This window comes from Hylobates moloch, unplaced genomic scaffold (assembly GCF_009828535.3).
Source record: "Hylobates moloch isolate HMO894 unplaced genomic scaffold, HMol_V3 SCAFFOLD_613, whole genome shotgun sequence".
Classification (NCBI taxonomy): Eukaryota; Metazoa; Chordata; class Mammalia; order Primates; family Hylobatidae; genus Hylobates; species Hylobates moloch.
This window is the reverse complement of record NW_026652888.1, coordinates 1-14,799: the sequence shown is the minus strand read 5'-3', so window position 1 is coordinate 14,799 and position 14,799 is coordinate 1. Positions and strand designations below refer to the sequence as shown.

General features: G+C 41.1%; 1 protein-coding gene across 1 annotated transcript; it reads right to left on the bottom strand.

The window, feature by feature from the left end:
- Positions 1-5,877: 5,877 nt before the first annotated feature.
- LOC116464404 (YLP motif-containing protein 1-like) lies at positions 5,878-10,614 on the bottom strand (the record flags this gene model as incomplete). The annotated part of the gene is made up of 3 exons (XM_032147664.2): positions 5,878-7,439; positions 8,189-8,368; positions 10,381-10,614. Coding segments are annotated over 3 exons (1,410 nt in total), but the record flags the coding sequence as incomplete, so codon positions are not given.
- Positions 10,615-14,799: the final 4,185 nt, after the last annotated feature.

The following is a 14,799-nucleotide window of genomic DNA, read 5'->3' as shown; positions in this document are numbered from 1 at the left end:
TGCTAAAAGGATATGTGACAGAAGGCCGGGCGCAGTGGCTCACGCCTGTAATCCCAGCACTTTGGGAGGCCGAGGTGGGTGGATCACAAGGTCGGAAGATCAAGACCATCCTGGCTAACACAGTGAAACCCCGTCTCTACTAAAAATACAAAAAATTAGCCAGGCGTGGTGGTGGGCACCTATAGTCCCAGCTACTTGGGAGGCTGAAGCAGGAGAATGGTGTGAACCTGGGAGGTGGAGCTTGCAGTGAGCCGAGATTGCGCCCCTGCACTCCAGCCTGGGCAACAGAGCGAGACTCCATCTCAAAAAAAAAAAAAGATTATGTGACAGAATTATTTCATCTTTTAAGATGTTTGTGTGCCCAAATTTAATGGATAAAAAGAGTTTGTCTTTAATATTTTTTCACTATCCCTTTATTTTATTTTTATTTTTGAGACAGATTCTCACTCTGTCACCCAGGCTGGAGTACAGTGGTGCAGTTCTGCAACCTCTGCCTCCCAGCTTCAAGCAATTCTCATGCCTCATTCTCCCGAGTAGCTGAGATTACAGGTGTGCACAACCATCCTCAGCTAATTTTTGTATTTTTAGTAGAGACGGGGTTTTGCCATGTTGGCCTGGCTGGTCTCAAACTCCTGACCTCAAGTGATCCGCTCGCCTAGGCCTCCCAAAGTGCTGAGATTACAGATGTGAGCCACCATGCCCGGCCCCTTTATTCTTAAATTCTATAAATTATTTGTAAAATTACTTTAAACTTTAAAATAAAAAGGGTCCATTGGACCTAAAAGGTAAACGGTAAAGACTACTTTTCTACTATACTGAGATCAAACTGTCATACTGCAGCGTTTAGTTTCTTTTTTTTTTTTTTTGAGATGGAGTCTCGCTCTTGCTCTGTCACTCTGTTGCCCAGGCTGGAGTGTAGTGACTCGATCTCGGCTCACTGCAACCTCCACCTCTGCATTAAAGTGATTCTCGTGCCTCAGCCTCCTGAGTAGCTGGGATTACAAGCGCGCACCACCATGCCTGGCTAATTTTTGCATTTTTGGTAGAGATGGGGTTTTACCATGTTGGCCACGCTGGTCTCAAACTCCTGATCTCAACTGATCTGCCTGCGTCGGCCTCCCAAAGTGCTGGGATTACAGGCGTGAGCCACTGTACCCAGCATGCAGCGTTTACACTGAAGTGCTCACTAAGAAAATAAAAAGTCCTGCAGTGAGAAATTTGTAATACATATAATAGATAAAGAACTGATGTGTAGAATACACGAAGAACTCCTACAAAATCAGTAAGACATAAAACCCAGTCAAAAAATGGGAAAAAGACTTGAATCAGCATTTCATAAAAGAGGAAATCCAAATGAACAATAATCAAATGAAAAAAAGTGAAACCTCATTAGTCATCAGGGAAATGTAAATTAAATCCATTATCATGATACCACTAAACATCCACTAGGATTGCTAAACCTTAAAAGTTTAACAATACCAAGTGTTGATAAGGATGCAAAAAAAAACTGAAACACTGCTGGTGAGATTATAAACTGAAACAACCACTTTGGAAAAATGTTTAACAATACCCATTAACGCAGAACATGTATATACTCTATAACTAGGCAATTCCAATCCTTAATAGATATCCAAACAAAATTAAACACACACAAACAAACACATACATCTAAAGGGACACATACGCATCAAAAGACACACAGCAGCACTTTTCATAATAACCAAAAAACTTCAGTGACCATTAATATTAAAATGGATAAACAGATTGTGGTATATTCATACAATGAACTATTGTACAGGAACGGGAATAAACAAACTACTACTACACACAACATGGATGACTGTCACAATAATACAATGTCAAGTGAAAGATGCTAGACTCATGAGTACATACAGTATTATTTCACTCATATGAAGTTCAAAAATAGGCAAAACTAATCTATGGCTCAGTACAGCAGTTATCTTTGGGGTATTAGAAAATAACAGGGGGATGAGGGAGATTTCTTGGGCACTAGTAATTCCTATTTCTTGATCTAGTAGTGATACCATGTGTACCTTTTTTTTTTTTGAAACAGAGTCTCACTCTGTCGCCCAGGATGGAGTAGAGTGGCACGATCTTGGCTCAGTGCAACCTCCGCCTCCCGGGTTCAAGCGATTCTCCCGCCTCAGCTTCCCAAGTAGCTGGGACTACAGGCGCATGTTACCACGCCAGCTAATTTTAGTATTTTTTAGTAGAGATGGGGTTTCACCATATTGGCCAGGCTGGTCTCAAACTCCTAACCTCGTGATCCGCCCCCCTCAGCCTCCCAAAGTGCTGGTATTACAGGCATGAGGAACTGCACCTGGCCAATGTGTGTCTTTATTTTGTGAAAATTCACTAAGCTGAACACTTAAAATTGTGCACTTCTCTGTTACTTTTCAACAAGTTTTACTACATGTGAAAAAAAAAGGTCCTGGAAAACCAACATCCATTGATATGACAGTTTTCTGGAGCAACAGTAGTCTTCTGGAAGACTGAGTGAATCCAATGATATACACAGTGCCCAAACAGCTTCCCTAGATGCTCAACAATGTGACATGTTATTTACATGTCATGCAGTTTTGTCATGTGACTTCTTAGAAATCTCATTTTTAGAAAGCAGCTTAAATCTAGATTTTGCAAAAACTCAAAGCCATTTACAGTACTTTATTTGTAACAGCATGTTATCAGTAAATTTGTTTAGCTGTGTTCTAAACTCTTATTTTTCTAATCAGCTTTGATTATTAAATAAAAAAGTGGCTTACCGTATCAGTTATATGTTGATAGCAAAATCTGAATTAGGAATACAGGAAGTTCACAGGCTTCCTTAATAGTATAGATTATTCTTACCTCAGTCTTGTTCACTCACTAACCAGCTTCCCACTGATTTTTTACCTAGCTACACTGGAGAAAAAGAACTATGCCTGGGTAACAATCCCAAACTATACTCTATAAGGGCTAAGTGAGCAAAAGCAGCAGAGGGGTGACTGAAATGGCAATGACATAAGCTAGTTTGGGAAAAGGTTTTCAAAACAAGGTGGATAATGTGAGCAGGATCCAATTCAAAGATTAAAAAGCTATCCTTATCAAAGCTGCAGATGAAAATGCTGAAGAGAGATATCACATACCTAAAACAATATAATCATCATTCACCAAGATTTCAGCAGACTGAAATGATGGCACAAACCTAACTAGAAAAAAATCTAAAGAGAAATGTAAAGTCTTAGAAAAAGAAACAAGAAAAACAAAAACAAAAAACCGACCACACAAGTTCAGGATAAGAGAGACTTAGCTTAATAAAAGCTAATGTGAAAAAGACCTGGGAAGCTAGATTGATGTTAAGCTCAACAAGTCAACACTGTGAGAGTGCTGAAAAAAATAAACAAAAAAGCAACTTGTTAAGCTATACAATATAAGCACATTATTTATAATGAAGTTGGTACTAGGCCCACGGTCCTCTGCATCTGAGTAAGCGTTCGTTCTGAAGGAGACTAACAAACCAAAGGCCCTGCAAAGGACAGTGAGCAATACAGCAGGATGAGGTTAGAAACAACGTTAAGATGAAAAGAATCTGAGCTGTGATTGGCAGAGCAAACTGGGTAAGGCAGGGTGAGGGAGACATGAGCGTAATAGTTTTTAAATAACTGTAGTGACATGCTGTAGAAGAGGGATAGGATAATTTATTCTGTGTTGCTCCAGAGGCAAATCTAGAATCAACAGATAAAGAATCACATTTAGGTTCAATGTATAAAACAAACTTTCTAGAATCAATGCCTTATATGGCAGTGTTCCTTATCACAATGCCAATGTTAAGCATACAACTGCTCATCACAGAAAGTACAATGGACTTAAAGTGGGTCAGAAGTCCTTGGATTCTAATCCCATCTTGACTATTTACTAGCTGTGTTATATGAGGCAAGGTATTTACAACCTCTCTGAATCCCAGCTTTTCTTATGTATTCATTTACCTCCTGATATCACTAAGAGGAATAAATAAGATGATATGTGCGAGACTCATTGTGACAAACTGAAATGGAATACAAATGTGCATTGCCGTAGACGGATATATTATTAGATAATTGCTAAGGATATATTATTAGATAATTGCTAATATCCTCCCAGCACTGAGATTATTAACTTCAGAAGTTATTTTCTTCTGAAGTAAGAAAAAACTAAAAATAGGTCCTAAATTCACACAGCCAAGATTTAGTAGGCAAAGAGAGAAACTATTAACATGACAGAAATCGAGGGAGCAGGAAGTGTATGTTTCATGAGGTGTTAAGAATGTACTTCTCTGATAGCAAATTAGTTACCAGATCTAAAAGGCAATGCTCATTCCAGGAGATAAGTATGAATTCAAATCAAGATGATACACATGCCAAATAAGCACTGACAGTATAGGCTTGAATCATGGCAGTAAATAGAGCTTAAATAGTGCTTTTGCTTTGGGGACCCTCTAGACTCAACTGTACCTATTCTGGGGTTCTACTCACTCAGCTAAATAATCCTGACTGAGCAAGTTACCCAGTCCTCTCAGTGCCAGTTTGTTAAGAGTAAATGGGGAATAATCTGCCTACTTCACAGGTTGTTGAGAAGACTCCCATGAGATAATAATGTGTGTAAAGTCTCTAGCAAGGCTTCTTGGTACACAGAGGAATTCATGTTTATTGCCCTTTCTCTTAACTTTGATTGTGGATGGAGTTTTGTGACACACTGCTTTCAGAATTATAAACTTGGGGAATAAAAGATATATTTTGTTTTCAAATGTTAAAATAAGGTTAAAAAAATGATGATGTAGATCCATTGATACTGAGATGAAAATCTAAGAGGCCGGGCGCGGTGGCTTACTCCTGTAATCCCAGCACTTTGGGAGGCCGAGGCGGGCGGATCACGAGGTCAGGAGATCGAGACCATCCTGACTAACACAGTGAAACCCCATCTCTACTAAAAATACAAAAAAATTAGCCGGGCGTGATGGCAGGCGCCTGTAGTCCCAGCTACTCGGGAGGCTGAGGCAAGAGAATGGCGTGAACCTGGGAGGCGGAGCTTGCAGTGAGCCGAGATTGCGCCACTGCACTCCAGCCTGGGTGACGGAGCGAGACTCTGTCTCAAAAAAAAAAAAAAAAGAAAATCTAAGCAATACGCAGATTGGTGGAAAAATAAGTTATAAGATAATCTACTCAGTATGATCCCATTTCTGTAACATATATTTTTAAAATGATTCTCTCCAGATGGTGGAATTAGGTGACTTTCACTTTTTTCTACACTTTTCTGTAATGTTTGAATTTTGTATAAGGAGTACGCATTTCTACTATAATTCCCAACTGAGGAAAAAATTGATTAAAGTATTTTTCTGGCTGAGCATGGTGGCTCACGCCTGTAATCCCAGCACTTTGGGAGGCCAAGGCAGGCAGGGAGGCCAAGGCAGGAGGATTGCTTGAGCCCAGGAGTTCAAGACCAGCCTGGTCAACATAGGAAGATCCCCATCTCTACGAAGCATTTTTTTAAAAACTGGCCAGATGTGGTGGTGCACGCCTCTGGTCCCAGCCACCTGAGAGGCTGAGGTGGGAGGATTGCTTGAACCCAGGAGGTCGAGGCTGCACTGAGCCATAATTGTATCACTGCACACTAGCCTGGGTGAAAAAGCAAGACCCTGTCTCAAAAAATAATAATAATTTCCATAGAAAAAGCTATCACTTAGGTCAACTTGGGGAGAAAAATCTATTTTTACAAACTTGGAAAAAATGAATTTAACAGTTTTTAGAAGGTAAAGAGAAAAAACTTACACACCAGCAATTTTTTTTTCTTTCTAAACATGTTGTTCAGGCAAAACAGAAGTATCTCCTTAACTGGGGAAAATATAAAGGATGTAAGCTCCACGGGGGCAGGAATTTTATGTGTTCTGTTATATTCACTGCTCTAAGTACAAGAGCAGGAACTTAAATATTTGCTGAATGGATAAAATAAAAGTCCTACTTACCTTATGCTAAATTTCACTGCCTCAAGCCAGTAGAATGCTGGCTTATTCATCTTTATCTCTTAACAACTAACAAATTATCTAACAAATAGTAATTGCCAATTCAATTATTTGTCAAATGAATGAAAAAGCAAAAAAAAAAAGATAAAGTTTAATATTTTTAAAGCTAATAAGTCAATACAAAATGATAAGCATTACTCCACAATACTACACTCATTCTGGATTGTAATCTCTACATATAGGACAAAAGCAGAGACATCAAAGAAATGGGGGCATGTTACCTTTTCTAGATTACATACGTGGTGTCTAACAAGCAGACAATGTAAGTACAAAGAGAGTATAAACATTGTATAAATGAAGCTTTTTATACCATCGAGAACCAAATAGCCTAAGTCAATAAAATAGCCAAACCAAAAAAAAGAGAAAAAAAAGCGAAAAAAAAGCAGACCTACCTTGGGCCTCTTGGACTTTCCAAGTAACTACTTCTAGGAGGATCTGGAAGCAGGCCACCTGATCTCACTGGCATGTCCTTCACTGCAGTGATTGGCTGAGATGGAGCAGCTGAAGACTCCCCAAGTCCTTGATCAGATGAGAACGAACTGTATGGCAGAGCAGACTTGCTCAAAGGAGCTTTTGAATTCACTTGTTCTGATGGACCAGCTGATTGCAATGAAGGATGGTACGTTGTGGGTGGGGCGGAACCAAAAGACACAGGAGTAGGAAGCAGTGCTGGTCTAGGTTTCTCTGGAACTTGTGAGCTCTGTGAACTGGAGGCTGGTGGAACTGGGGCTGCTGTTAACTGAGGAGGTATCCCTTGTGGAACTCCAGGGGGAGGTATTCCCGGAGGAGGTGTAGCTGAAGACAATGGTGGGAGGGGCATGACAGGTGGAGGTGCTGTTGAAGAGAGAGATGGTGGGGGAAGAACTGGTGGTGGCCCTGCAGAAGAAAGGGAAGGTGGGGGCAGAACTGGTGGTGGCCCTGCAGAAGACAGAGAAGGAGGCATCCCTGGTGGGGGAACAGAGGTTGGTAGAGAAGGTGGCATAACAGGTGGGGGCATGCCAGGTGGTGGCACTGTAGCAGGGAGGGCAGGGGGCATCACTGGTGGTGGCAATGAAGGAGGCAACACTGGAGGGGGCATTGTAGGTAGAGGTGGAGGCATCTGAGAATATGGAACAAAAGGAGGTGGCATTGACATGTTCCCCATATACTGGTTCTTCATGTTCTGAAATGAATTGACTTTCTCCTGGAGATAACTCTGAGTGGCTTTCATATGTCCCTGCCATGTTTTCCACTGCTTCTCATACTCCTGAAGCTGATCTTTATGAGGATAGGAATGGAGTTGTTCCTCCCATAGCTGAAACTCTCGCTCCCATTCTTGGTAAAGATGTTGGAACTGTTGCTGCTGCATCTCATAATGCCGCAGCTGCATATCTACAGACATGGTCTACAAATAAAGGGATAAAAAACTATTTAAAAACATTCATATAAGAGAATTAATCATAGGTTAAAATATTAATGAATCAAGGGCATTTGACGCTTTAGGAAATTAGAACACTAAAGACTTTGTGAGGCTAAGAATAAGTTTGTTAAGTTCTTTGAGTGATGATCATTCTTCTTCCTTCCTTTGGCTTAGACAACTTACTACAGAGTTGGAAAAACCAACCAAACAATAAAGGAAATACCTATCTTAGCAATAAGTATTTTTCAAGTTTTTAATATGGATAATTTTAAGAACTTGAAAAATGATGTTATTATAGATATACAGACACAACATTACCTCTCAAAGATACAAGACAAACAAGTATCTAAGTCACTTTATCTTTTATGGTATATTTGCTTAGGTTTTTTGTGATGGCTGTTTTTGGCCTTTTTGCTTATCTGTTACTGTAGTAGCTTACAGGCAAAACACAGGTTAATCTGTAGCTATATAGTAAAAATCCCCAGCTCTTAAGACCCTTAGCAATAGTAAGCTAACATCTGGCCTGGGTTGACATGATCAGGAAACTCTACTATAACCCACCCCTCCCCAGTCCCCCAAGTAATGTGGCAGATAACTACTTGGGCACCCCTTGGGAAACAACTAATTGTCAACAGTTGATATCTTTTGTTTTTCACACTTAAATTGTTCAAGAATAACAAATCCTTTCAATGTCTTGGGACAACTTCCTATTTGTGGACTATGGAAGCACTTGCCTGTATATGTGGTGGGGGCTGTATAATCTGCTGATACTGTTGTAGAATCTGCTGTAACTGAGTGTGCTTCTGCATTATTCCCTGATACTGGAAACCGACTCGATGCTGCTGGTGCTGCTGCCAGTGTGCTGCTGCAGCCTGCAACTGCTTTAACCTGGCATCTTCTTCTGGGTCCTCAGACTAAAGATAAAAGAGGACACATCTTTATGTAAGTCATAAAACAGCAACCAAAAATATTTTATAAATGTATTATAAAGTCCAGAATCCCTACAACTCAGAAATATCCAATTGTCAAACACAGTATCTTCAGTTCTATTTGGATTGAGAACAGCTATTCTATCTTTAGATAAAACACATAGCTCTATCTATACTATTATGGATACTAATACAAAGGAGTTTATAAATTCCATAGTCTTCACTGGAATAATAATCTTATTATTCCTAAATGTGACAACAATTTTCCCAGTGGAAAGTGGTCCCAGGCTGGGCACCACGGCTCACACATGTAATCCCAGAACTTTGGGAGGCCAAGGTGGATGAATCACTTGAAGTCAGGAGTCCAAGACCAGCCTGGTCAACATGGTGAAACCCCGTTTCTACTAAAAATACAAAAATTAGCCAGACGTGGTGGTGGGCACCTGTAATCTCACCTACTTGGAAGGCTAAGGCAGGAGAATCACTTGAACCTTGGAGGCAGAGGTTGCAGTGAGCCAAGATCGCATCACTGCACTCCAGCCTGGGCGACAGAGTGAGATTCCATCTCAAAAAAAAAAGGAGGGGAGGGGAGGGAAGAGAGGTCCCAGCTACTTGGAAGGCTGAGGCAGGAGGATCACTTGAGTCTGGGAGGCTGAGGCTACAGTGAGTTGAGATCACACCACTGCACTCCAGCCTAGGCAACAGAGTGAGACCCTGTCTAAAAAAAACAAAAAAAAAACAAAAAAAGTGAACCTTAACTTGCAGACCTTTTCATTCTATGAGAAATCCCTTTCTTTTTTTGTCACTTTTCACCAATGGACTACAATATAACCATTATGGTTTGATTAAACCCTTCATATAAGGCTCTTGGGAGAACAATGACCTTTGGACCAATATGAGAACCTCCCATGTGCCAGTCACTATGCTGAGTGACAAGAATTATCACATTTAATGCTTCAGCACCTCTATGTGATAGCTACTATTGAATATACCCATTTTGCAGAGGAGTAAATTGAAGCACAGAATGGTTAACAAATTTGCCCAGTTACTACCGGCAAGTGGCAGTACCTGGATTATAGCCTGGGTAGCTTGACTCTAAAAGCTCAAGCACTCAACTATTGCCCTGTGCTGTCACTACGAACATATGCTGGCATCTTTAGTGCTTAGAGGCACTCAATTCAGAAGAGTATCCGATTCTTCACTCAAACTAGGAAAAATTTCCTTTTCTAAACCTGATAGAACAGGCCAGGCGTGGTGACTCACATCTGTAATCCCAGCACTTTGGGAGGCCAAAGCAGGTGGATCACTTGAGGTCAGGAGTTCGAAACCAGCCTGGCCAACATGGTGAAACCCCGTCTCTACTAAAAAATACAAAAATCGGCCGGGCGCGGTGGCTCACGCTTGTAATCCCAGCACTTTGGGAGGCCGAGGCGGGCGGATCACGAGGTCAGGAGATGGAGACCACAGTGAAACCCCGTCTCTACTAAAAATACAAAAAATTAGCCAGGCGTGGCGGCGGGCGCCTGTAGTCCCAGCTACTTGGAGAGGCTGAGGCAGGAGAATGGCGTGAACCTGGGAGGCGGAGCTTGCAGTGAGCCGAGATTGCGCCACTGCACTCCAGCCTGGGTGACAGAGTGAGACTCCATCTCAAAAAAAAAAAAAAAAAAAATACAAAAATCAGCCAGTCATGGTGGTGCGCGCCTGTCATCCCAGCTACTCAGGAGGCTGAGGCAGGAGAATTGCCTGAACCTGGGAGGCAGAAGTTGCAGTAAGCCAAGATTGCACCATTGCACTCCTGCCTGGTAAACAGAGCGAGACCCTGTCTCAAAATAAATAAATAAAGCTGATACAACAGACATCTGATTATTTCACAAATGCAACTTTATAGGTACTTAAAAAAACAAAAATATACATCCATTTATGATAAAAGTATATATAAATGAATCAGAAAAAAGCTAAATAATTTAATAAACACAAACAATTAATTATATGGTTACCTGGGGTTCCTCAGGTGGCAGAGGAGGTGGCACCTCCTCATTTGGAGGTGGCAGTGGGGGCTCCTCAGAAGGAGATTCTGGAACTTGACTGGTGGCAGGTACTGTAACTTCTTCTTTTACCGGCTCTGGTGTATCCTTTGCTACCACAGGACCCTTTTTGTGTCCTGGCAAATGAACTTTTGTCCTCTGTTGCAAACTAAGCAAGTGCTGTCGATACCAATACTGCTGCTGTTCCTACAACAGAAACAATTTTTGAGAATTTTAATTGACAATCATGTATCTCTGCAACTTGGTGTTGACAAGGAGCTATCTTTATGCCTGTGTTCATGTGTCTATATGTAAGAAAAGGCAAAGCTAGACTGAAGAAGACAAGTAAGTTAACAAGATCTTAAACACAGGCTACAGAAAAATTTGTTCCTCCCCCAAATGTATACATTTAAATTAAACCATACATATTAATTCAACATACTTCTGTAATCTAATAAAACACATGCTTTTGGAGGTGAGAGCCGTCTTTTTGATAAATGATCAGGGTAAATCCCTTCAGTATTCACAGCTACTTATTTTTAACCTGGCTTCAGTTTGTTCAGATTTATTGACAGGGGTCTTGTAATTAATGAATACAACTGAACAGTCCTACCTCTCTTCTCTGCCTTCTCTCTTTCTCCACTAGCGCTCCTCCCTCTTTTCTTTTTTTTTGAGACTGCATCTCGCTCTCTCACCCAGAATGGAGTACAATGGCCTGAACATGGCTCACTGAAGCCTTGACCTCGCAGGCTCAAGCAATCCTCCCACCTCAGCCTCCTGAGCAGCTGGGTTCGCAGGCATGCACCATCACACCCAGCTAATTTTTCTATGTTTTATAGACACAAGGTCTTACTGTGTTGCTCAGGCTTGTCTCGAACCCCTGGGCTCAAGCAATTCTCTCACCTCAGCCTCCCAAAGTGCTGGGATTACAGGTGTGAACCACTGCGCCCAGCGTCCTCCCTCTTTTAAACACCTGTTATAGCATTAGTCTACCCATACTCAGATGTACACACATATAAGAGAAAATGCTGTGTTTTATTATTTTTTTTTTTTTTTGAGATGGAATCTTGCTCTGTCACCCAGGCTGGAGTGCAGTGGTGTGATCTCGGCTCACTGCAACCTCCACCTCCCAGGTACAAGTGATTCTCCTGCCTCAGCTTCTCGAGTAGCTGGGATTACAGGCACCCGCCACCACGCCCAGCTAAACTTTTTTATTTTTAGTAGAGACGGGGTTTCACCATGTTGGCCAGGCTGGTCTCGAACTCCTGATCTCAGGTGATCCACCAGCCTCAGCCTCCCAAAGTGCTGGGATTACAGGTGTGAGCCACCGCACATGGCCAATATACTGTGTTTTAAAATGCTTTCTATTTATTTTTAAAGTCTTAGCTTTATCTTCCAAATTATACTGTACTTTAATTTTCTGAAAGCTTATTTTATGCTTTCATTTTTTAAAAATTACAACAATAAGCTTAGTATGGAAATATTAGAAAATACAGCCAATCCTCATTATTCTTGGATTCTGTATTTGCAAATTTGCCTACTTGCTAAAATTTTTCTTTTTCTTTTTTTGAGACAGGGTCATCTCCCTCTGTCACCCAGGCTGGAGTGTAGTGGTGCGGTCTTGGCTCACTGCCACCTCTGCCTCCTGTGCTCAAATGATCCTCCTGCTTCAACCTCCCGAGTAACACAGGTATGTGCCACCTGTGTGGCACATGGTGGTATGGGACCACAGGTATGTGCCACCATCTGGATAATTTTTGTATTTTTTGTAGGGACAAGTTTCCCCGTGTTGCCCAGGCTGGTTTCAAACTCCTGGACTCAAGTGATCCGCCTTGGCCCAAAAGTGCTGGGATTACAGGCATGAGCCACCACACCCGACCTAAAATTTATTTCTAAACCCAAAATCCATACTCACTGAGCTTTCCCAGTCATTCACAAACATGTGGACAGCAGTGAAAAACATGAGTCCTCTGACTCACGTGTGCATTCCCAGCTGAGATGAAGTGCAAGGTGATGCTCTGCCTTCTTGTTCCAGCTCTGTACTATAAATAAGTGTCCTTTTCAGTCTATTTAGTGCCACATTTTTCACACTTTCGTGCTTTTTTGTTGATTTCACTGTTTAAAACGGCCCCCAGGCATACAGCTGAGGTGCTGTTTAGTGTCCCAAGAGCAAGAAAGCCATCTTATGTCTCACAGAGAAAATATCTGTGTTAGGTCAGCTCTGTTCGGGCAAGTGCTACAGTGCTGTTGGCCATGAGTACAATGTTAACAAATCAACAATATGTACTAAATAAGGTGTCTTTAAACAGGAACACACATAAACAAGGCTATGTGTTCATTGGTTGATAAAAATGTGACAAGACACTCACAGGAACCTAACCCTGTATTTCCCCAAGGAGCACTGGTTTAGTATTCACTAATGCAGTGTCTGTGGTGAGTTTAAAAATCTCAAATAAAGAAAACTAACTACACAGGTAAGTAATAACTAATTAATTAAAATCAATAAAAGAAATCTCACCACTCAGAAAAAAACTACAGGAGTGTCATTTTCCTAGTATTATATAATTTCCCATGGTTACGAGTTTGCATAAGGAAAACCAAAAGTTATCATAACACTAAAATATTCACTGATGAACTGCCCTGTATACTTATATGACTAACAAAAGCATATGTTTCTACTACAATTGTATGGATGTAGTATTTCAAGAAAGTGATGTTAGAGAACATTGGAACTTATTACTGGCAGCTGAGGATCTGCTAGAAGGCCTATCAGTTAACAACCAAACAGTACTTTACAGTAGAAACTATAAAAGAGAATGGCCTGAATACCAAAGGTTGAAAAACAATCCCTATAAAAATTGATAAATCCCTAAAATGTTTTTCAACATGTCAAAAAATGAAATAAAAGATGATCTATAATGTTGTTATACAATTTTCCCACAAAAATTACAGCAAAGAAACCCAATCTACACTTTATTCTATGTTTATTCTAAAACTTGGCTATGATTTCATTTATAACAATTCCATCAAATATAAAATCTGCCTATGCTTATCACTTCGAGCTTTGTTTTTCCAGACCGGGTCCCAATCAAATGTTTTATGTTTTACAATAAACTTTTGGTTCCTGTGTTAAATGAATTCACTTTACTTGCCTATTTTCTAATCCAATTATCTTTGGATAACTAGGATTTCCTACACTGGTAATATTTTATAGTATAACCTCCCCTAATTTTCCATACGCAAACAGATGCATTAAATATACATAATACATACCTTTTTCTCACCAAACATACTGATTTGTTACCTACTTTTCACTCAAAGAATGTAATTTTTCTTATGGGACAGCTGCCTTCTGCTCTTTTTATATCCTATCTGGTAGTCAAGCATAGTGCTAGAGCACACAGTAGGATGTCAATAAATGGTTATTGATCAACTGAAGCCCTTTCCTCTTGGTCACTCATTACTATTACCTGAAACTTGTTCCAATCTATTGGGAAGAATAAATTCCATCTCATGACTCTATCTTGACATTTAACCCATGACTGGGTTGTTTTTAACTATTATACATATAATCATCAGCTCCCAGGATATAATTACAGATGGTCCCTGACTTAACAATGGTTCAACTTATGATTTTTCAACTTTATGATGGTGTGAAAGTGATATGTATTCAGTGGAAACCATACCACGAATTTTATCTTTTCCCAGGCTCAAAATATTCGGTGTGATACTCTCTTGTGATGCTGGACAGCAGCACCGAGCCCTAGGTTCCCGGTCAGCCACACGTTATGAGGGCAAACAACCAATATTCAGCCAGATGCAGGGGCTCACACCTGTAATCCCAGCACTTTGGGAGGCCAAGGTGGGCGATCATCTAAGGTCAGGAGTTCGAGACCAGCCTGGCCAACATGGTGAAACCCCGTCTCTACAAAAATACAAAAAAATAAAGGCCGAGTGCAGTGGCTCACGCCTGTAATCCCAGCACTCTGGGAGGCTGAGGCAGGTAGATCATGATGTCAGGAGATCAAGACCATACTGGCTAACATGCTGAAACCCCATCTCTACTAAAAATATAAAAAAATTAGCCTGGTGTGGTGGCGGGCACCTGTAGTCCCAGCTACTTGGGAGGCTGAGGCAGCAGAATGGCGTGAACCCGGGAGGCGGAGGTTGCAGTGAGCCGAGATCACGCCACCGCACTCCAGCCTGGGCGACAGAGCGAGACTCTGTCTCAAAACAAAAAAAAATACAAAAAAATTAGCTGGGCCATGGTGGTGGGTGCCTGCAATCGCAGCTACTTGGGAGACTGAGACGGGAGAATCGCTTGAACCCAGGAGGAGGAGGTTGAAAGTGAGCCAAGATCGCACCACTCACTGACTCCATCTCAAGGAAAAC